Consider the following 22,572-nt stretch of genomic DNA (forward strand, 5'->3'; position numbering starts at 1 on the left):
ATTATTGTACATAGGGGCAGTATTATAGTAGTTATATTCTTTTACTTAGGAGCAGTATTATAGTAGTTATATTCTTGTACATAGGGGGTAGTATTATAGTAGTTATATTCTTGTACTTAGGAGCAGTATTATAGTAGTTATATTCTTGTACATAGGGGATAGTATTATAGTAGTTATATTCTTGTACATAGGGGGCAGTATTATAGTAGTTATATTCTTGTACATAGGAACAGTATTATAGTAGTTATATTCTTGTACATTGGAGCAGTATTGTAGTAGTTATATTCTTGTACATGGGAGCAGTATTATAGTAGTTATATTCTTGTTCATAGGAGCAGTATTATAGTAGTTATATTCTTGTATATAGGGAACAGTATTATAGTAGTTATATTCTTGTACATAGGAGCAGTATTATAGTAGTTATATTCTTGTACATAGGAACAGTATTATAGTAGTTATATTCTTGTACATTGGAGCAGTATTATAGTAGTTATATTCTTGTACATAGGAGCAGTATTATAGTAGTTATATTCTTGTACATAGGGGGCAGTATTATAGTAGTTATATTCTTGTACATAGGAGCAGTATTATAGTAGTTATATTCTTGTACATAGGGGGTAGTATTATAGTAGTTATATTCTTGTACTTAGGAGCAGTATTATAGTAGTTATATTCTTGTACATAGGGGGTAGTATTATAGTAGTTATATTCTTGTACATAGGGGTCAGTATTATAGTAGTTATATTCTTGTACATAGGAAAAGTATTATAGTAGTTATATTCTTGTACATAGGAACAGTATTATAGTAGTTATATTCTTGTACATTGGAGCAGTATTATAGTAGTTATATTCTTGTTCATAGGAGCAGTATTATAGTAGTTATATTCTTGTACATTGGAGCAGTATTATAGTAGTTATATTCTTGTACATAGGAGGCAGTATTATAGTAGTTATACTCTTGTACATAGGAACAGTATTATAGTAGTTATATTCTTGTACATTGGAGCAGTATTATAGTAGTTATATTCTTGTACATAGGAGCAGTATTATAGTAGTTATATTCTTGTACATAGGAACAGTATTATAGTAGTTATATTTTTGTACATAGGAGCAGTATTATAGTAGTTATATTCTTTTACATAGGGGCAGTATTATAGTAGTTATATTCTTGTACATAGGGGGCAGTATTATAGTAGTTATATTCTTGTACATTGGAGCAGTATTATAGTAGTTATAGTCTTGTACATAGGGGCAGTATTATAGTAGTTATATTCTTGTACATAGGAGCAGTATTATAGTAGTTATATTCTTGTACATTGGAGCAGTATTATAGTAGTTATATTCTTGTACATAGGAGGCAGTATTATAGTAGTTATATTCTTGTACATTGGAGCAGTATTATAGTAGTTATATTCTTGTACATAGGAGCAGTATTATAGTAGTTATATTCTTGTACATTGGAGCAGTATTATAGTAGTTATATTCTTGTACATTGGAGCAGTATTATAGTAGTTATATTCTTGTACATCGGAGCAGTATTATAGTAGTTATATTCTTGTACATTGGAGCAGTATTATAGTAGTTATATTCTTGTACATAGGAGGCAGTATTATAGTAGTTATTTTCTTGTTCATAGGAGCAGTATTATAGTAGTTATATTCTTGTACATTGGAGCAGTATTATAGTAGTTATATTCTTGTACTTAGGAGCAGTATTATAGTAGTTATATTCTTGTACATAGTGAGCAGTATTATACTAGTTATATTCTTGTACCTAGGAACAGTATTATAGTAGTTATATTCTTGTACATGGAGGTTGTCTATATTCCTCTTTTGTTGCTTTCCCTCTTATTTGTATTTTTTTTCTGCTTTCTTATGCCTGGACTCTAGAAGTTGCTCTCTTTTACTCTACCGGTATCACATGTGCCCCCATTATCATCATCTCACGGATCCAGTATCGCACATCCCGGATATACTGTGTGCTCTATATCTGCTCCTGCGGGTGTGGGATAATCCCGTCTAATCCCCGTCGTCCTCCCTTACCCGTGTAGCTCTCACTTTTACTATAGTAATGAATTAGTTCCCTGTTCCCTCCCGGTCACTAGACTGCGCTCCCACAAAGTCCAGCGTCCCCCTCGTCAGCCCAGGAATCCCCCCGGCTTCTGTCACATCTGGTTGTAGTTTTCTCCTGGCTTTTGGCTGAACTTCTGTTCCTGGCTTCACATCCAGGGCGTCAGGCGTCTCATTCGTTTCATGGTTTTAGTTTTCAAGTTTTATGGTTTTAATATTTTCTTCATTCTCTTTAGAACGAACCGTTCCCTGAGCGTCTGTATCCGGTCACCGGCGTTACTTATCTTGCTTTCTAGGATGAGGCACCACAGACATCCGAGCCTTTTTTTTGCTTTCTATCTGTCCCAAACGATCCGGCTCTACTCTCTGACAAATGTCACCCCGTGAAAAATTTTAATAAAAAATTAAAAATCTATTTCTTGCACGTGATAAGCGGTTGGCAGGAGAAATTTAAATTAATAGTCAAAAATTAAAATTTACAGTGTCAGATATGGTAATATTCAGCGGTAACGAAAAATAAATCTGTTGCCATTTTGCAATTGAGATCAAATTCAAATTTCAATTGTCCCATATCATATAAAAATCCCCTTTTATAGAGGATTTGGTTACTGGTATAAATTTGGACTGGGTAGGGGAGACCCTTTTATAGCCTCCTCTTATTGTGCCTCTGCACCTGGAATATTCCCCCCTCGTCCCGTGTGTGACAGGCAGGTAGGGAGTAGAATACAGAACAGCGGGGTCACAGGACAGGGTGGGATTTGGGACATGGCACAGAGCACACGAGGTTCTTGGGATGTGGCCCTGTCTACAAGGACGGTGCGGGGGCTGCAGAGGCTGTTTGGGGGAAATGCTTGAAGAAGAGCGCGGTGCGATAGACCTGGCTATGGTAGGCTCCCAGGATGATCCCACATATGTATTACTATAATAGATCCTATAAGGGATCCTGGACAACCACTCAGTTCCTGATTGAAAGGGCTGGATAGAGAGGTAAACTTCTTCTTTTATTTCTTGTTGCTATGCAGAGTTTTCAGTAAATTTGGCACCTAAGTTTTAGGGCCCAATATTATCCATCACTGCCCAGGAGGGGCATATAAAATATGACTTCATGTTTTAGATTTCTTGACTGTGATCCGGAGATTTATTCTAATTTGCCCTAATTAAAGTCGGGAGGAATTTTTTGTTATATTTTTACCCTAAAATATGGCTCCTGCCAACAATTTTATGCATTTTTTTTTTTTTTTTTGCCTTTTATAGGATGACCTGTGACTTTTTTTTTTTTTATAACTTTTTCAACTAAAACTGTCAGATTACGTTTCAAATGTTTTACACAGTGGTGTAACTATGTGCCTGTGGGCCCCAAAGCAAAATCTTCAACAGGGCCCCCAACTATCTTAGGTTTGGTCTACTCATACGGGGGCACCCCTAGGCTCCAGGGCCCAGGTGCAACTGCACTCCCTGCATTCAATATAATCACCCCCACCCTGAGGTTGAGCTTTTTTTTGTGGTGGTCATAGACGTCCCCATGACTTGTTGTCACCATTTATGTATGAGATACCAGCTAATCTTATTTAAGGATTTAAGTTTTTTTTATTTTTTTTTTATAAATGCAGCTTTGGGTGTGACTGGCGTGTGAGGCATGATGTGCATCGAGGGTGTGCAAACTTTGGAGATGGGGAACTTAGTGACAGTGTGACCGCAGCTGCGTTGTGACATCACTTATCTGGTGACATCACCATCCTCCGCCGCAGTGAATGTGTTGGCAGCGCCTCCCGGTGTTCTCCTCGCGGCATCACTGTCTGATGCTTCTCCTTTCCTCCCATCAGAGCCCGACGGACTGTACGAGCCGGAGGACGAAGCGAGAGCTGCGCCTGAAATCGTAAGTTGGACACTTTCTCTCTTCTCTGGACGGCCTCGTAGATTGTCAGCTCTGGGGCTGTTTAATTTATACGACTATCTAGAATGTTAATTTTTTTGTTTTCTTCTGTTTAGTCGTACGTTACGTAATTTAAGGAAAGGACAAGCGGGAAGGAGCTGCACTGGAAACTGGGCAAAACCTTGTGTCAGTCGATCGCTGCTTGGGAACTTTGAGGTATTTCCACTCTGTGACCTCCCGAATCATGATACTGGCCTTATAAAGCCCTGTCCTCACCGTTTTCATCATTCGTTTGGACAGGTCATTGCCCAGAGATCAGCAAACTCGTGTTCAGAAATACTCTGTGCTGCTGTTGACTTTGCTCCTTCCATTATTTAACATTTAGTCTGTGACCTCTGACATCATTGTACTCCCCCCTATACAGCCCTGTCCTCGGCAATAACATCATAACATTGAACAGAGATCAGCATATTCCTCCACTTAAATACTCTGTGCTGCTGGTGCCGCTGCTCCTTTTACTATGAAACATTCAGTCTGTGACCTGTCATATCCTGGTACTCTCCCCGTATACATCCCTGTCACCACCAATATCCTCATATGATTGGACAGGTCGCTGCCTAGAGATCAGCAGCAAACTTCTGTTCTGAAATACTCTGTGCTGCTGGGGACTCTGATCCTTCCATTATTTAACATTCAATCTGTGACCGGTCATATCCTGGTATTGCCCCTATACATCCCTGTCCTCCCAACATTATCATCATGGTGACAGGTCACTGTCCAGAGATCTCTTCTGAAATCCTCTGTGCTGCTGGTGTATCTGTATGAAACATTCAGTCTATGACCTCTCGTACCCTGGTTCTGTCCCTATATACACAATATCACGGTCATAAGATTGAACAGGTCACTGCCACCTAGAAGATCTACATGCTCTTCTTCTGAAATACTCTGTGCTGCTGAGATTTTACGCTCTTTCCACTATTTAACTTTTAGTCTGTGACTTCTTGCAACATGATTCTTCTGAAATGATCTGTGCTGCTGTGGGGTGGGAAAAGGAAGAAGTGTTAATGCGGCCTCACTTCTCATCCAGGAGTCCATCCTACGGGGACGATTTGCTCCATCCGGTCAGATTGAAGGTTTCACGGCAGAAATTGGCGCCAGCGGTTCATACTGTCCTCAGCACGTCACGCTTCCAGTTGAGGTCACTTACTTCCATATTTCCGAGCACAGCGCCCCCTCGCCCTTCCTGGTAAGAATGGTGAATTGCATTTCATACATGATGTGTATAGCTCCGGATTCAGAAAAGACTTAGGCAGATTTTGGGGGTGCGGAGGAGGCCGGGGATAACAGTAGAGTCCACGGTGATAAAGGGGGTTGAATTCTAGATCATTTCTGTTATCCGTACTCTGTGCTACTTCGGACTCTCATCATCCTCCATTGTCTGTCTACTGGTTACATCGGAAGAGTAATTTCTGTACTTCATTTTCTGCAGGGAGTGATTGATCTTGATGGCGTCGGCAGGAAAGGATACAGTGTCCCCAGCACAGGAACCATACAAGTGGTAAGTCCGGGCATCGACATGGCAATTCAGGGGGTTAATGCAAGCCCTTCACTAAGAACCATGAGAATGCGACTGATACCTTGAGTGATGTCAGTGCTCTCTAATAAATGTATTTCAGTCACCTGCCTTACGTTGACATCACTGAGAATGTAGCCGGCCAATCACTAGAGTGATGACATCACTGGGAATGTAGCCGGCCAATCACTAGAGTGATGACATCACTGAGAATGTAGCCGGCCAATCACTAGAGTGATGACATCACTGGGAATGTAGCCGGCCAATCACTAGAGTGATGACATCACTGGGAATGTAGCCGGCCAATCACTAGAGTGATGACATCACTGAGAATGTAGCCGGCCAATCACTAGAGTGATGACATCACTGAGAATGTAGCCGGCCAATCACTAGAGACATCACTGAGAATGCAGCCTATCCATTCGCTAGAGACTGGTGACATCACTGGGAATGTAGCCGGCCAATCAATAGAGACGGTGACATCACTGCTTTCCACCAGAAATGTAAAAACTCCAAAAAATTGGAGGCAGCCCTCCAAAGTCAGATGATGTAAAAACTGATTTTATTCAGCTCAAAGTAGCTTGGAAAAAATACTAATTTGAGCTGAAATGTTACATGAGCTGAATAAAATCCGTTTTTTCATCATCTGACTTTGGAGGGCTGCCTCCAATTTTTTATTTTTTGTCTGTAAGAAGTTTTGGTGATCATTTTCAGGGATTTGCACTCAACTTTGAAGTTGCAGCACCAAGAAGGAAAAAGTCAGAAGGTTAATCTGAAAATGATGAATAAAATGGAAGCAAAATCTTCAAAACATCCTGATTTATTCAGTATGGAGAATTATGAGCGCCACGTGCAGAAATCCCCACACTTGGTGTTGGCTTCTATCAGTGAGGTTATTAATGGTCATCTGAGGAATGTTCTGCCGCTCTGAATGCACTTGGGCAAATTATCAAGATCTGCTGCTGGCAGATTCCTTTCCAATTGCTGATCAATGATGTTCCAGATGTGCTCGAAATTTGTCAATATGTATAGGAGCTGCCAGCAACGGATCTTGATGATTTGCCCAAGTGCATTCAGTGCAGCAGAACATTCTTCAGAGGACCATTTTGAAAATTGTTTCAGTTTTGTCATCATTTGCATATCATTAACATATCTATCTATCCAGCGATTTCCATAATGCCACACTTCCTTCTTTGTGTTACATTTTCAATGTGCAGTAGTGTATTGCAAGTTAAGGCTTTGAACTGACCTGCAGTTTGCATTTTCGCCACATGGTGTCAGCAGTATACCCATGTCGTTCAGCCTCTATGTAGTTCCATGTCCCTTCTTTTTAAGAATGGATACTGCTTTTTTTTTGTTTTGTTTTGTTCTTTTTTTTTATATATCAATGGAGCTAAAAATGCTGATGGCCCTGGTTGTTCTAGTGCTAAACCCTAGATGCTGCTGCATTGTTCTTCGCATCGAAATTCAGCACCATTGTGGTGTTTTTCTTGTTTTATTTTCTAGAATACATAATACGGTAATGAGTAAGTCAACATGTGCAGTCAAAAAATACAAAAATATCCAAACATTTCCAATAATAACTGGACACTTATTTTTATTCTTAAATATTGATTCAATTTTATGTCATTTTATTTTTTTTACTCCCAGATAAGACCCACAGGGTGCTGCTATATTTACAAAGGAGGTTAACCACTATTTAGTGTGTGGGTTTGTGTGTATGTATAGATTTGTTATATACTTACACTACACTACTCACAAAAAGTTTGGGATATTTGGCTTCCGGGTGAAATTTCAGGATGATCCTACAGTGCCCTCTAACCTTTTCAGGTGAACTTAATGTGACGTCTCTAAACCTTTGAGTGCACATGTCCAACTGTCCAATGTTTCAGTACTTTTTACACAATTTGCTGTTCTCTAACGAGGAGCTTAATGGAAAAATTCACAACAGGTGTTTGATCCATGAATCGCCCAATAAATTTCAGGGTTCAATTAGAATTGGTATTAAACAGTCCTCCTCATCATGCTGTTCACATTTTGACAACATGAGACCAAGACATCGCCTAACAATTGATGAACAGTACATCGCCATAGACTTCAAGCAGGATGTTCTCAGACGGAAGTGGCAACTGAACTAGAGGGTCACCGAGTCATCAGCAGGTTGTAACAGAGATACAGAGACTGGGAGAGTCACAGAAAGGCAGAGGAGTGGAGGTCCTTTGGCCCCATCCCACATGGATGACCGCTTCATTGTGAGCAATGCCCTTCGGAACCAGATGATGAATGTCACACAACTCCTGGCACATTTAGGGAGGTGAGAGGCACCCAAGTGTCACGTCAGACCATTCAAAACCGCTTATATCAGCATTGTCTGTGTCCTAGACGACTTGCAAGGGTATCTGACCACACCACCAGGCACAGCAAGCATCTACGCTGGACGAGGGACCAGTGGGCCTCAGTGCTGTTCACTGATGAAAGTCTATTCACCCTGAGCAGAAATGATGGCTCCCAACAATGTTGGAGACATCAAGGAGAGCGCTATGCATCAGCCGCTGTTGTCACCTGACGAGCCTTTGGTGGTGGTGTAAGGCTATGTGCCTACGATGCAGAAATGCTCCTGATTTTTTCCTGAGCATTTCTGCATCTCCCTGGCAGAAAAAACGCATGCGGGATTGTACATGCAGATTGTACATGCGGATTATACATGCGGGATTGTACATGCGTTTTTCCTGCCAGGGACAAGCGGATGTGAAGCGTTCTTCATATGCATTTCCGCATGCTGGTTGTCAAGCGCTTTCCAAGCGATTTTAGCATCACTTGGAAAGTGCTTGACAACTTGGTCACACTATATAAATCCATGCAACCGGCATGGATTTATATAGTGTAGCCGAAAGAATTGTAAAAATTAAATATTATACTTACCTTCTGATGGCCCCCGGTGTCGTCTCGGCTTGCAGGCAGCTCGCGGTAGATTAAAGGACCTGCCGACGTCGGCAGTCGCGTGACCCGTCACCTGACTAAATGACGTAACCGCAGGTCCTTTTAATCTACCGCGAGCTGCTGGCAAGCCGAGACAAGGACACCGGGGTCCATCAGAAGGTAAGTATAATATTTATTTTTTACCATTCTTTCGGTCACACTATATAAATCCATGCTGGTTGCATGGATTTATATAGTGTGACCAAGTTGACAAGCACTTTCCAAGTGATGCTAAAATTTTTTATTTTATTCTTTTTTTACAGGTTCTATGGTACCCGGATCCGGAGGAGAGTCTCCTCTTCTCCAGACCCGGGTACCATCCGCACATTGAAACGCATGGATTCTGCATGTACAGATGCAGTGATGCGGATTACATGCGTTCCAATGCAAGTCAATGGTGGCAAAAACGCAGCGCTTCCACAAAATAATTGGTTAATTGGTAGTGTGCGGATTTTTCCACAATGATAATCCGCAGCGGAAATTTCCGCAGCATGTGCACAGCACATGCAGATTATCATTGGGGAACATGGCAGGCCTTCTACCAAGCGATTTTTAAGCGTTTCTGCAGCGGAATTGCTGCTGTGGAAACTCTTAAAAAAACGCATAGTTGGGCACACAGCCTTACAGTGTGGGTAGATGTGTCTAGTCAACACAACTGCCCTACACTTTGTGACAAGCCCCTACTACTTGAATAACATCATTAATCCAGTCATTGTGTCGCCGCACGAACAACACAGGCCTAGTTTCATCTTCATGGATGACAAAGCTCCAGCTCATCGAGGTCGCATCATTAGGGAACGGCTGCTGGAGACTGGAGTACCTACAATGGAGTGGCCTGCACTTTCTCCAGACCGGAATCCCATAGAAAACCTGAGGGATCAGCTAAGACAGTGTAGAGGCTCGTAACTCTGTACCCCAGAACCTCAATGACCTGAGGGACAACCTTCAAGAAGATGGGATGCCGCGCCTCGTCACGAGAGGAGTGGGATGCCGCGCCTCGTCACGAGAGGAGTGGGGCGCCGCGCCTCGTCACGAGAGGAGTGGGGCGCCGCGCCTCGTCACACAATAACTCCACTGTGAACAGCAGATGATGTCGGGCCACATGATGAGATATTGAGACATTGACATTTCTTGTTGCGTTATTCCCACCACTATTATTTTGTTTTTGTTTCAATAAATTGTTTGAGATGAGGAAATCACCATTGTTGCTTCTACTTAAATGCCCTAATTTCATGATAAAATTTCACTGTAGCATGAACTTTATGTTTAACATAAATTTCACTTGAAAGCCAAATATCCCTAACTTTTTGTGTGTTTTCTTCTAATATATATGTATTATATATTTCAGTTTAGGTATATGTACAGCAGATCTCATTTCTATTAATTAGTTAAGTTGTTCGGCCTGCCTTTGGTCCTGTCTATATCTCTAGCTATAGCTCTCTATATATACGTCTGTGTGTATATATAATATTTTTGTTGTTGTAGGGATACACTCTCTCAGGTAGGCATTAGGTAGTGTTCACACAGGCAATGCGGTTTGGTCAAAACAAGGTGCAGTTTTGTTGCTTTCATAAAACTTCAAGGGATTCAAAACCAAAAAACAGCCTCTTCTGGGCACAAAGGTATCACAGCAAATAAACAGTTAACTACGCAGCACATATGCAAACTTCATACACAGAAGAGGCTTGATCCCACTAGTCTCTGTATCTGCTTCAGCCTGAGCTCCAGCAGCTTCTAGAGCCGAACAGAAGTGTTCAAATCCAGGCACAGTTCACACTGAACAGGCTGCAGCTTCCACACATTCTCTGCACACACAGACTGCGCAGCTTACCTATCTGATGCAGTCTCCATTCAGAGAGAGACTCTGGCTTGTCTCTCTCCCAGGTACAGTTAACATTTTGGCTGGACACTCACCGGCTTCAGTACACTGAACTCTGCTTCATTCAGCAGACTGACACACCTGGTGACCTTAGGCCCTGGTTCTAGTAAAAAGTTAGGCAGGTGCATCTAATGAAATCCTGCCGGACTAGGACTTAACCCTGTTTTACCTGGTTCTGCTATAATATAACGTATATACACTGTGTTCCAAATTATTATGCAAATAATATTTTCTCAGATTTTCCCAAATTACCTATATGAATTGCAGTCATTGTAATTTTCCAGTCAAATAACTATTAGAGTACAATTGAAAGGTTTTTGTACAAACTGCCTATGATAACAGTATATTTTTAAAAAAATAAAAAACTCAAACTGCACTCAAAATGCATGTTCCAAATTATTATGCACAGCAGAGTTTTCAACCTTTTCATTTTAATAAAGAACAAAAAAATGGTCATTTTTGAAATTATAAGCATTAGCAGGTTATTACAAACTGAAATCAAACAGTTTTCAACTCATAACTTTATTCTAGGTGATGTTACATTTGCACATAGGACTCCTTGTTCGAAAGGAGCTTCTGAACTCTCTTGTCCATTGAATTTGTCAGGTTTTGGATGGTTTCTGCTTTAATTGTTTTGCATGAGGACAGAATACCCTCCCAGAGCTGTTGCTTAGATGTGAACTGCCTCCCGCCATCATAGACACTCCTTTTGATGATGCTCCAGAGGTTCTCAATGGGGTTGAGGTCAGGGGAGCATGGGGGTCACACCATAAGTTTGTCCCCTTTTATGCCCATAGCAGCCAGAGATGCAGATGTGTTATGTGCAGCATGAGACGGGGCATTATCATGCATGAAAATGATCTTGCTGCGGAATGCACGGTTCTTCTTCTTGAACCATGGAAGGAAGTGCTGTTTGAGAAAATCCACATACATTATGGAGTTCATCTTTACCCCTTCAGGGATCCTAAAGGGGCCGACAATCTCTCTCCCCATGATTCCAGCCCAAAACATTACTTCACCTCCTCCTTGTTAGCGCCGTAGCCGTGTTTGCATGGGGTGTCCATGAACCAGCCATCCTCCACTCCATCCATCTGGACCATCAAGATCATTTCATGCATGATAATGCCCCGTCTCATGCTGCACATAACACATCTGCATCTCTGGCTGCTATGGGCATAAAAGGGGACAAACTTATGGTGTGGCACCAATGCTCTCCTGACCTCAACCCCATTGAGAACCTCTGGAGCATCATCAAAAGGAGTGTCTATGATGGCGGGAGGCAGTTCACATCTAAGCAACAGCTCTGGGAGGGTATTCTGTCCTCATGCAAAACAATTGAAGCAGAAACCATCCAAAACCTGACAAATTCAATGGGCGAGAGAGTTCAGAAGCTCCTTTCGAACAAGGGGTCCTATGTGCAAATGTAACATCACCTAGAATAAAGTTTTGAGTTGAAAATGTTTGATTTCAGTTTGTAATAACCGGCTAATGCTTATAATTTCAAAAATGACCATTTTTTTGTTCTTTATTAAAATGAAAAGGTTGAAAACTCTGCTGTGCATAATAATTTGGAACATGCATTTTGAGTGCAGTTTGAGTGTTTTATTTTTTTAAAAATATCCTGTTATCATAGGCAGTTTGTACAAAAACCTTTCAATTGTACTCTAATAGTTATTTGACTGGAAAATTACAATGACTGCAATTCATATAGGTAATTTGGGAAAATCTGAGAAAATATTATTTGCATAATAATTTGGAACACAGTGTATACATACACATAATCTTAATAGACTGCAAGCCCTCGTGGGCAAGGTCCTCTCAAGACACCTCATACAGCCATCTCCAAAATAAAATGCACACAAGAAACTAGCACAATCGCAGTGGAAGGGATTAAATAGTGTCCAGTCACAGGTCCATAATAATTTATAATTTTATTTTTATTATAAATTTAAATATTTCTATATTTTTTTGCCTGTTTTTATCATAATGCATACATTTGCAATAAAATGTAAAATAAATGCCCACACTTTTCATGCTTATTTAATGTTTAGAAAGTCCCTCTTTCTTACTTCTTTTCAGACCTTATTTAACCCCAATAAGACTGTGGTGAAGATGTTCCTCGTCACCTACGACTTTAAGGACATGCCCGTCAACCATGTAACTTTCCTGCGTCACCGAATCTTCCTGGTTCCTGTGCAAGAGAACGATGGAGAGAGTGAAGGGCCGCACTGTGCCTCCGGAGGAGCTGCTGCTAAGGAGAAAGCCAAGAGGATCCTGTGCTACCTCATGCATCTGAGGTCTGGGCCGATCATCCCTGTCTCACCGTTTGTCACCCAACTTCTCTAGAGACCAGAATAGCAAGTGTATAGTTTAGATTTTATTACGTTTCTCCCATGTTGCTACATAAATGGGCAGATTTGACATTTAAGATGGTGGGATGAAGGGTGAAGGCCTTCAGTGGCTTCTGGTTTCTTGTCCTGACACATACCCGCCCCTGTATCATGCGCACCTGTCCTTTCACGCAAAACCTGTAAGAAATCCTAGTGTTCCTGCCTTTATCTTCCACCTCAAGTACAAAACTGCTTTTGGTGCACATACCAGTGTAATATGTACTAGTACTGTCCTGATTTTTATATTCCTGTAGGGGATGGGGGGAGGACCAGCAGGAGCCGCCCTCACTTCCTGTAGAGGTGGTGGGGGAGGACCAGCAGGAGCCGCCCTCGCTTCCTGTAGAGGGGGGGGGGGGACCAGCAGGAGCCGCCTTTGCTTCCTGTAGAGGGGGGGGGACCAGCAGGAGCCGCCCTCGCTTCCTGTAGAAGGAGGGGACCAGCAGGAGCCGCCCTCGCTTCCTGTAGAGGGGGGGGGACCAGCAGGAGCCGCCCTCGCTTCCTGTAGAGGGGGGACCAGCAGGAGCCGCCCTCGCTTCCTGTAGAAGGAGGGGACCAGCAGGAGCCGCCCTCGCTTCCTGTAGAGGGGGGGGACCAGCAGGAGCCGCCCTCGCTTCCTGTAGAGGGGGGGGGGACCAGCAGGAGCCGCCCTCGCTTCCTGTAGAGGGGGGTGACCAGCAGGAGCCGCCCTCACTTCCTGTAGAGGGGGGGAACCAGCAGGAGCCGCCCTCGCTTCCTGTAGAGGGGGGGGACCAGCAGGAGCCGCCCTCGCTTCCTGTAGAGGGGGGGGACCAGCAGGAGCCGCCCTCGCTTCCTGTAGAGGGGGGGGACCAGCAGGAGCCGCCCTCGCTTCCTGTAGAGGGGGGGGACCAGCAGGAGCTGCCCTCGCTTCCTGTAGAGGGGGGGGACCAGCAGGAGCCGCCCTCGCTTCCTGTAGAGGGGGGGGACCAGCAGGAGCCGCCCTCGCTTCCTGTAGAGGGGGGGGACCAGCAGGAGCCGCCCTCGCTTCCTGTAGAGGGGGGGGACCAGCAGGAGCTGCCCTCGCTTCCTGTAGAGGGGGGGGACCAGCAGGAGCCGCCCTTTCTTCCTGTAGAGGGGGGGGGGGACCAGCAGGATTTGATGACAATTGACCATAACTTCAGTGTATAAATATATAAACAAATGACTAAAAAAAGGCATAAAAGAACTGTGAGCAATTTACTAGTTATTGGAAAACTTCCTAGAAAATTGTGGGTATTTTTTTATGTCCTAAATAATAATATTTGTTCTTTCAGGTTTCAGCGCTCAAAATCTGGAAAGATATACCTCAACGAAGACATTCGCCTACTATTCTCCCGAAAATCTATAGAGATGGACACTGGCATTCCCTACGAACTGAAATCCTTCACGGAAGCCCCTAAAAACCCTAAATATTCCCCAAGGGTATAAGAACTGAGCCTTAAGGCACGAGGTGCTAAAACATTCTCGCCTCACCGCCCTGACTATTACGCACACCTTTATTTATTAACCGCACTCCCCGATAAAACGCTCTTCCAAATTGCCACCTTTGACCCTTATGAGATGGAGAATTTCAGTCCAACCCCACAGTCATCTGGACTGAACTAAAAACCTTTCAGCCGAAATTTCAAGTCTTGACTTTTGTTTTGTTTTATTTTATCTTTTTATTTAATTCTATATTTTTTAAGTACATATATAGTTTAAGTTGAAAATGTTAAATTATAGCAAAGTGCGGCAGAGGAAACATTCGTGCTTCATGCTGAGGCACGCCGTCGGGTAATGTAGCCAATCCTGACTTCACTTGTTACCCCCTAAGTCTGCAGAGCTGGTGGGTAGAGAGAAATTTGTGAGTAATGGGACACATTTGTGAATCTGTTTAAAAAGAAGAAAAAAACAGCTACAACCCCCCAATATCTATGATGGAACCCTGATGTAAGACTGACCTTATTTTTTATAAGGCTCCTTTGTCTCAGATACAAAGTGTATATGACAGTCTGCAAAGTTGCCCTCCATGGTTGTTTTAGTGTTTTGAACAACACCCGTCCTTTAGAATAAAAACATGGCCCTTCTGCCCTTAACCCTACTACAAATCAATTCTGCACTTACCAGTCCAGGAGCTGTGCCAATCTACTTTTTTTGGGGTGGTTTCCCTTTATCAACATTCTTCCAGCACCATAGGTGCTGGAACTTCCTTTCTAATGCTTCCCAGCATGGCTTCTGCCATTCTTCAGTGGCTTGTATGCCCTGAACTGAAAGCCATCCCCATGCTCTGTGTGACAGACAGGAAGCAGAGAAATCCCGTCCTCCTTCCTGTAGAGAAATATAGACCCACCCGCACCTCCTGTAATCCATCTCCATCCCTCTGTTGCTACAGACTGATTACACTTGACAATAGGGAGTGGACAGAAGGCAGACCCTTAGTGGCCGAAACTGTTGCAGTTTTTTTTTTTTTAATGTATAAATAAATTGATTTTCAGATTACTTATCACATCTATCAAATGGGATTACATTGTCTGGAAGTACAGGAACCATATAGGAATAACTGCCAGAAATATATATAGTTTTTTTTTCTACAAACCACAACTATCTGGTCTTTCATAAATGGTTATTCAGGGGCCCAGAGGTGAAGCCGGCTCTCTCTGATCCCTTATGATAATTTCACATCCTACACATTTATTTTATTTTATTTATTTATTTTTTATTTTTATTATTTGTCATATGTGAGTTCACTTGTGTTGTGTAGATTGGGGTTATTTTATTTTTTTTAGATTTTTTTGGAGGGGTATCTCAGTCTTCCATTTGACTTTCCCACAGGGCTTCACATTTAGATTTTTTCTTAGATTTAAGAAAAAGTTGTGGCATTTACATTTCCTAATCAAGTTTAATAAGGACCTGATCTTCTGACTATTTAAAGGGAACCTGTCCTATCCCCAAATGCTACTAACCTGCTGATATGGGGTTGACTGACAGCAGGGACGGCTGTCAGTCAGTGCTGAGGCGTGCTTGCCGGTGCTGCTCACTATGTACTGAGCGGTGACTGTAGCCGCACCTCTGACTGAAAGCTGGAGGCTGCAGGGAGGAATAAAGCTCATTTCCCCCCGGTAGCCGGGCTTTCAGGCCGCACAGCTTTGAAAGGCTATTAACCTACAATTAACCCCATATCTGCAGGTTACTAGCATTTGGAGACATGACAGGTTTCCTTTATCATTTTAAGTCTATCCATGTTTAGTACCGCCTGTGATTTGAGCAGCATTAATTTCATGACCCTTTGTAAATGCCGCTGTTCTCCTGAATCCGGCGATGTTTTTCTTTTCTTCCTGCTCCTTTCCGTTCCTGAGATATAGCCGCTTATTTTCTTTATATAAATCTAGTCTTGTTAGCCAAGTGGGAGTGGTCCACAACTCTTATGTGGGCATATTCATGAGGACCACGCCCCCTTGCCTGGCAAGACTAGATTTATATACAGTGAAGATGGGGTCATATCTCAGGAATGGAGTGGCGTAGAAACAAAAGTAAAACCTCTCCAGATTCAGGAGAAAAGCGGCATTTATACCGAGTGAAATAATTGCATATTATAGACAAGTGACGGATCCTCTTTAGAGACAGACAAGTCAAAGGGAGCGTACCATGTCAAATTTTTTTTTTTCTAACAAAATTTTAGGTAAAGTCCTTGATCCTTCTGCTTAAAACTTAACTCGTGTGATTCCTAGATGTTTCTGGAGTTTGGACAGTTGCCATTACTATTCCTATTGTCACCCAACATGTCATATTCTCAATAAAGTAATGTCTGAGGAGCCGGTGGCTGGAGATTTGTGACCTAATTCAGTGGTGCTCGGTCATGAACACGTGGTTGTCCTGGCAATGCTTCTAGGGATTCTATTTTGACAGTTAACCTCTATTTATTTATTTTAAATTACAACAGTTAACGTTTGATGGTGTTGCCCGTAGCAACCAAACTGTTCCTCAATTCTATGTTAGAGCAACAATCTAATCGGTTGCTGAAGTCACCGTGTCCTCCAGCGTCGGTCCCCTTTACCCTAACAGGATATCCGTTCACCCAACATTTTTTTTTTTCTAGTTCCTATTTTAAAGTCATTGTCATGTATATTTAATCTAATTTTATGTGTAGAAAACAAAGTTGTTTTTAGAGGAAAGAGGTTACATTTGAACTCTGCAGCACAAAGGGGGTTAATATATGTGCCAAATGTTACCAACTTATACCCAGATGTTGCCGTTATGCTCCCTTGAAAATAAAATGGAGATAAACAATACATGTGGATGACGCTTTATTTCTTTGTGAATTATTTTGGTAATGAACAATGGTCAGAAGCTGAGACTTACAGTATTATATTACTACCCACCGGGCTTACATAATGCTGCTATACCATGCACACGTACAACTGTTATTCAGTGTTTATTGCAACACAGTGCCCTTCTATTACCATCTGACAGTGTTCACATTGGCAAAACAGTTGGCTGCACTCACTATTCTGCTGGTGCAGTCACTGTGTCCATACATTACATTACTGATCCTGTATTATACTCCAGAGCTGCACTCACTATTCTGCTGGTGCAGTCACTGTGTCCATACATTACATTACTGATCCTGAGTTACATCCTGTATTATACTCCAGAGCTGTGCTCACTATTCTGCTGGTGCAGTCACTGTGTACATACATTACATTACTGATCCTGAGTTACATCCTGTATTATACTCCAGAGCTGTGCTCACTATTCTGCTGGTGCAGTCACTGTGTACATACATTACATTACCGATCCTGTACTGATCCTGAGTTACATCCTGTATTATACTCCAGAGCTGCACTCACTATTCTGCTGGTGCAGTCACTGTGTACATACATTACATTACTGATCCTGTACTGATCCTGAGTTACATCCTGTATTATACTCCAGAGCTGCACTCACTATTCTGCTGGTGCAGTCACTGTGTCCACACATTACATTACTGATCCTGAGTTACATCCTGTATTATACTCCAGAGCTGTGCTCACTATTCTGCTGGTGCAGTCACTGTGTCCATACATTACATTACTGATCCTGAGCTGCATCCTGTATTATACTCCAGAGCTGCACTCACTATTCTGCTGGTGTAGTCACTGTGTACATACATTACATTACTGATCCTGTACTGATCCTGAGCTACATCCTGTATTATACTCCAGAGCTGCACTCACTATTCTGCTGGTGCAGTCGCTGTGTACATGCATTAGATTACTGATCCTGAGTTACATCCTGTATTATATTCCTGTATTATATTCCAGAGCTGCACTCGCTATTCTGCTGGTGGAGTCCCTGTGTACATACATTACATTACTGATCCTGAGCTACATCCTGTATTATACTACAGAGCTGCACTCACTATTCTGCTGGTGTAGTCACTGTGTACATACATTACATTACTGATCCTATATTGATCCTGAGCTACATCCTGTATTATACTCCAGAGCTGCACTCACTATTCTGCTGGTGCAGTCGCTGTGTACATGCATTAGATTACTGATCCTGAGTTACATCCTGTATTATATTCCTGTATTATATTCCAGAGCTGCACTCGCTATTCTGCTGGTGGAGTCCCTGTGTACATACATTACATTACTGATCCTGAGCTACATCCTGTATTATACTACAGAGCTGCACTCACTATTCTGCTGGTGGAGTCTCTGTGTACATACAGTGGGGAAAATATGTATTTGATACGCTACCGATTTTGCAAGTTTTCCCACCTACAAAGTATGGTGAGGTCTGTAATTTTTATCGCAGGTACACTACACCTGTGAGAGACAGAATCTTAAAGAAAAAATCCCGAAAATCACATTATGATTTTTACATAATTAATTTGCATTTTATTGCACGAAATAAGTATTTCATACGATAGAAAAACAGAACTTAATATTTGGTACTGAAATCTTTGTTTGCAATTACAGAGGTCAGACGTTTCCTGTAGTTCTTGACCAGGTTTGCACAAACTGCAGCAGGGATTTTGGCTCACTCCTCCATACAGATCTTCCCCCGATCTTTCAGGTTTCGGGGCTGTCGCTGGGCAACATTGAGTTTTAGCTCCCTCCAAAGATTTTCTATTGGGTTCAAGTCTGGAGACTGGCTAGGCGACTCCAGGACCTCAAAATGCGTCTTCAACACTCCTTAGTTGTCCTGGCTGTGTGTTTCGGGTCATTATGATGCTGTAAGACCAAACAATGACCCATCTTCAATGCTCTTACTGAGCAATTGGCCAAAATCTCACTATACATGACCCCATCCATCCTTCCTTCATTACAGTGCAGTTGTCCTGTCCCCTCTGCAGAAAAGCACCCCCAAAGTATGATGTTTTCCCCACCATTCTTCATGGTTGGGATGGTATTCTTGGGGATGTACTCATCCTTCTTCCACCAAACACAACAAGTGGAGTTGATACCAAAAAGTTCTATTTTGGTCTCATCTGACCACATGACCTTCTCCTATGCCTCTTCTGAATCATCCAGATTGTCATTGGTGAATTTCAAACGGGCCTGGACATGTGCTGGCGTGAGCAGGGGAAACCTTGCGTACCCTGCAGCATTTTAATCCATGACAACGTAGTGTGTTACTAACGGTAATGTTGGAGACTAGTCCCAGCTCTCTTCAGTTCTGGGCTGATTCCTGACCTTTCTCAGAATCATCCTTACCCCATGAGGCGAGATCTTGCATGTAGCCCCAGACCAAGGAAGATTGACAGTCATCTTGTGTTTTTTCCATTTTCTAATAATTGTGCCAATGGTTGTTGCCTTCTCACCAAGCTGCTTGCCTATTGTCCTGTAGCCCATCCCAGCCTTGTGCAGATCTACAACTTTCTCCCTGGTGTCCTTAGACAGTTCTTTAGTCTTGGCAATGGTGGAGAGGTTGGAATGTGATTGACTGTGTGGACAGGTGTCTTTTTATACGGGTAACGAGTTCAAACAGGTGCAATTAATACAGGTACTGAGTGCAGAGCAGGAAGGCTTCTTAAAGGCTAACAGGTCTGTGAGAAGCAGAATTCTTGCTGGTTGGTAGGTGATCAAATACTTATTTCGTGCAATACAATGCAAATTATTTAAAAATCATACAATGTGATTTTCTGGTTTATATTTTCAGATTTTGTCTCACAGGTTTAGTGTATGTATGATAAAAACTACAGACCTCTCCATTCTTTGTAGGTGGGAAAACATGCAAAATTGGCAGTGTATCAAATACTTATTTTCCCAACTGTACATTATACTACTTATCCTGTATTGAGCCTGAGTTACATGCAGGGCTGTGGAGTCTGAGTCTGTGTCCATTTAGGTGGAGTCGGTATAAAATGGACTGACTCCTGAAATATATAATAAATTGGGTACAGTAGTACAATGCAGGATGTGCTGTACATTTTTTCATAAGAATTTGGGAAAGTTCTGAAATGTCCTATAAGGCTGTGTGCCTACGATACGTTTTTTAAGCGTTTCCGCAGCGGCAAAAACGCTGCAGAAACGCTTAAACACATGGTAGAAGGCCTGCCATATTCCCCAATGATAATACGCATGTGCTGTGCACATGCGGAAATTTCCGCTGCGGAAAAAAAACGCAGCACTGCCAATTATTTTGCGGAAGTGCTGCATTTTTGCCGCCATTGACTTGCATTAGAACGCATGTATTCCGCTTCACTAGATAAGCACATGTGGAATACATGCGTTCAATGTGCGGATGGTACCCGGGTGTGGAGGACAGGAGACTCTCCTCCGGACCCAGGTACCATAGAAAACTGTGGAAAAAAAAAAAGAATAAAATAAAAAATAAATATATTTACCTTCTGATGGCCCCCGCTGCGCTTGTCCTCCCTTGGCGGCAGATCGCGATGGACTGAAGGACCTGCGCTGATGTCATAGTCATGTGACGGCAGGTCCTTCAGTGTACCGCGATCTGCCGGCAGCCAGGACGGAGTGAAGCAAGATTGCGGGGGCCATCGGAAGGTAATTATAGATTTATTTTTTATTTTTAAACATTCTTTCGGTCACACTATATAAATCCATGTCGTTTGCATGGATTTATATAGTGTGAACAAGTTGTCAAGCACTTTCCAAGTGATGCTAAAATCGCTTGGAAAGCGCTTGTCAACCCGCATGCGGAAATGCAAGTGAAGAACGCTTCACATCCCTGGCAGGAAAACGCATGTACAGTCCGCATGTACAATCCGCATGGGTTTTTTATTGCCAGGGAGATGCATAAACGCTCAGGAAAAATCCGGAGCATTTCTGCATCAAGGGCACATAGCCTAAATGTCTTTTCCTGATCTAAGAATCTCGGCTTTTAGTTGAGATGAATCTGTGATGTGGATTCGGAGGTTTGGCTTACTGATTCCAAATCCTTGGTTACATCCTGTATTATACTCCAGAGCTGCACTCACTATTCTGCTGGTGGAGTCACTGTGTACATACATTACTTATCCTGTACTGATCCTGAGTTACATCCTGTATTATACTCCAGAGCTGCACTCACTATTCTGCTGGTGGAGTCACTGTGTACATACACTGCTCAAAAAAAATAAAGGGAACACTCAAATAACACATCCTAGATCTGAATGAATGAAATATTCTCATTGAATACTTTGTTCTGTACAAAGTTGAATGTGCTGACAACAAAATCACACAAAAATCATCAATGGAAATCAAATTTATTAACCAATGGAGGCCTGGATTTGGAGTCACCCCAAAATGAAAGTGGAAAAACACACTAGAGGCTGATATAACTTTGATGTAATGTCCTTAAAACAAGTCAAAATGAGGCTCAGTATTGTGTGTGGCCTCCACGTGCCTGTATGACCTCCCTACAACGCCTGGGCATGCTCCTGATGAGGTTGGGGATGGTCTCCTGTGGGATCTCCTCCCAGACCTGGACTAAAGCATCCGCCTACAGACGGGCGAGTCCATAGCTTCAATGCCTTCATCTTCCAGGAACTGCTGACACACTCCAGCCACATGAGGTCTGGCATTGTCCTGCATTAGGAGGAACCCAGGGCCAACCGCACCAACATATGGTCTCACAAGGGGTCTGAGGATCTCATCTCGGCACCTAATGGCAGTCAGGCTACCTCTGGCGAGCAAATGGAGGGCTGTGTGGCCCTCCAAAGAAATGCCACCCCACACCATTACTGACCCACTGCCAAACGGCCATGCTGAAGGATGTTGCAGGCAGCAGATCGCTCTCCACGGCGTCTCCAGACTCTGTCACATCTGTCACATGTGCTCAGTGTGAACCTTCTTTCATCTGTGAAGAGCACAGGGCGCCAGTGGCGACTTTGCCAATCCTGGTGTTCTGTGGCAAATGCCAAGCGTCCTGCACGTTGTTGGGCTGTGAGCACAACCCCCATCTGTGGACGTAGGGCCCTCATACTACCATCATGGAGTCAGTTTCTAACCGTTTGTGCAGACACATGCACATTTGTGGCCTGCTGGAGGTCATTTTGCAGGGTTCTGGCAGTGTTCCTCCTTGCACAAAGGCGGAGGTAGCGGTCCTGCTGCTGGGTTGTTGCCCTCCACGTCTCCTGGTGTACTGGCCTGTCTCCAGGTAGCGCCTCCAGCCTCTGGACCCTACGCTGACAGACACAGCAAACCTTCTTGCCACAGCTCGCATTGATGTGCCTTCCTGGATGAGCAGCACTACCTGAGCAACTTCTGTGGGTTGTAGAGTCCGTCTCAAGCTACCACGAGTGTGAAAGCACAACCAACATTCAAAAGTGAACAAAACATTAGCCAGAAAGCATTGGTTCTGAGATGTGGTCTGTGGTCCCCACCTGCAGAACCACTCCT

General features: G+C 42.9%; 1 protein-coding gene across 2 annotated transcripts in view; it reads left to right on the top strand.

Moving 5' to 3' along the window:
* ATOSB (atos homolog B) overlaps positions 1–17,011 on the top strand; it is a 72,753-nt gene extending 55,742 nt beyond the window's left edge. For both annotated transcript variants that reach the window (XM_073680372.1, XM_073680373.1), the window contains exons 4-9: positions 3,893–3,945; positions 4,059–4,158; positions 5,030–5,188; positions 5,432–5,500; positions 12,453–12,670; positions 14,035–17,011. In XM_073680372.1, coding sequence (XP_073536473.1) covers positions 3,893–3,945; positions 4,059–4,158; positions 5,030–5,188; positions 5,432–5,500; positions 12,453–12,670; positions 14,035–14,188 — 753 coding nt within the window. In that variant the 3' untranslated portion in view covers positions 14,189–17,011. The remainder of the gene's footprint in view (positions 1–3,892; positions 3,946–4,058; positions 4,159–5,029; positions 5,189–5,431; positions 5,501–12,452; positions 12,671–14,034) is intronic.
* Positions 17,012–22,572: the final 5,561 nt, after the last annotated feature.

Source organism: Phyllobates terribilis, unplaced genomic scaffold, assembly GCF_046119375.1.
Source record: "Phyllobates terribilis strain yellow unplaced genomic scaffold, ASM4611937v1 Scaffold_1__5_contigs__length_1240528914, whole genome shotgun sequence".
Taxonomy (NCBI): Eukaryota; Metazoa; Chordata; class Amphibia; order Anura; family Dendrobatidae; genus Phyllobates; species Phyllobates terribilis.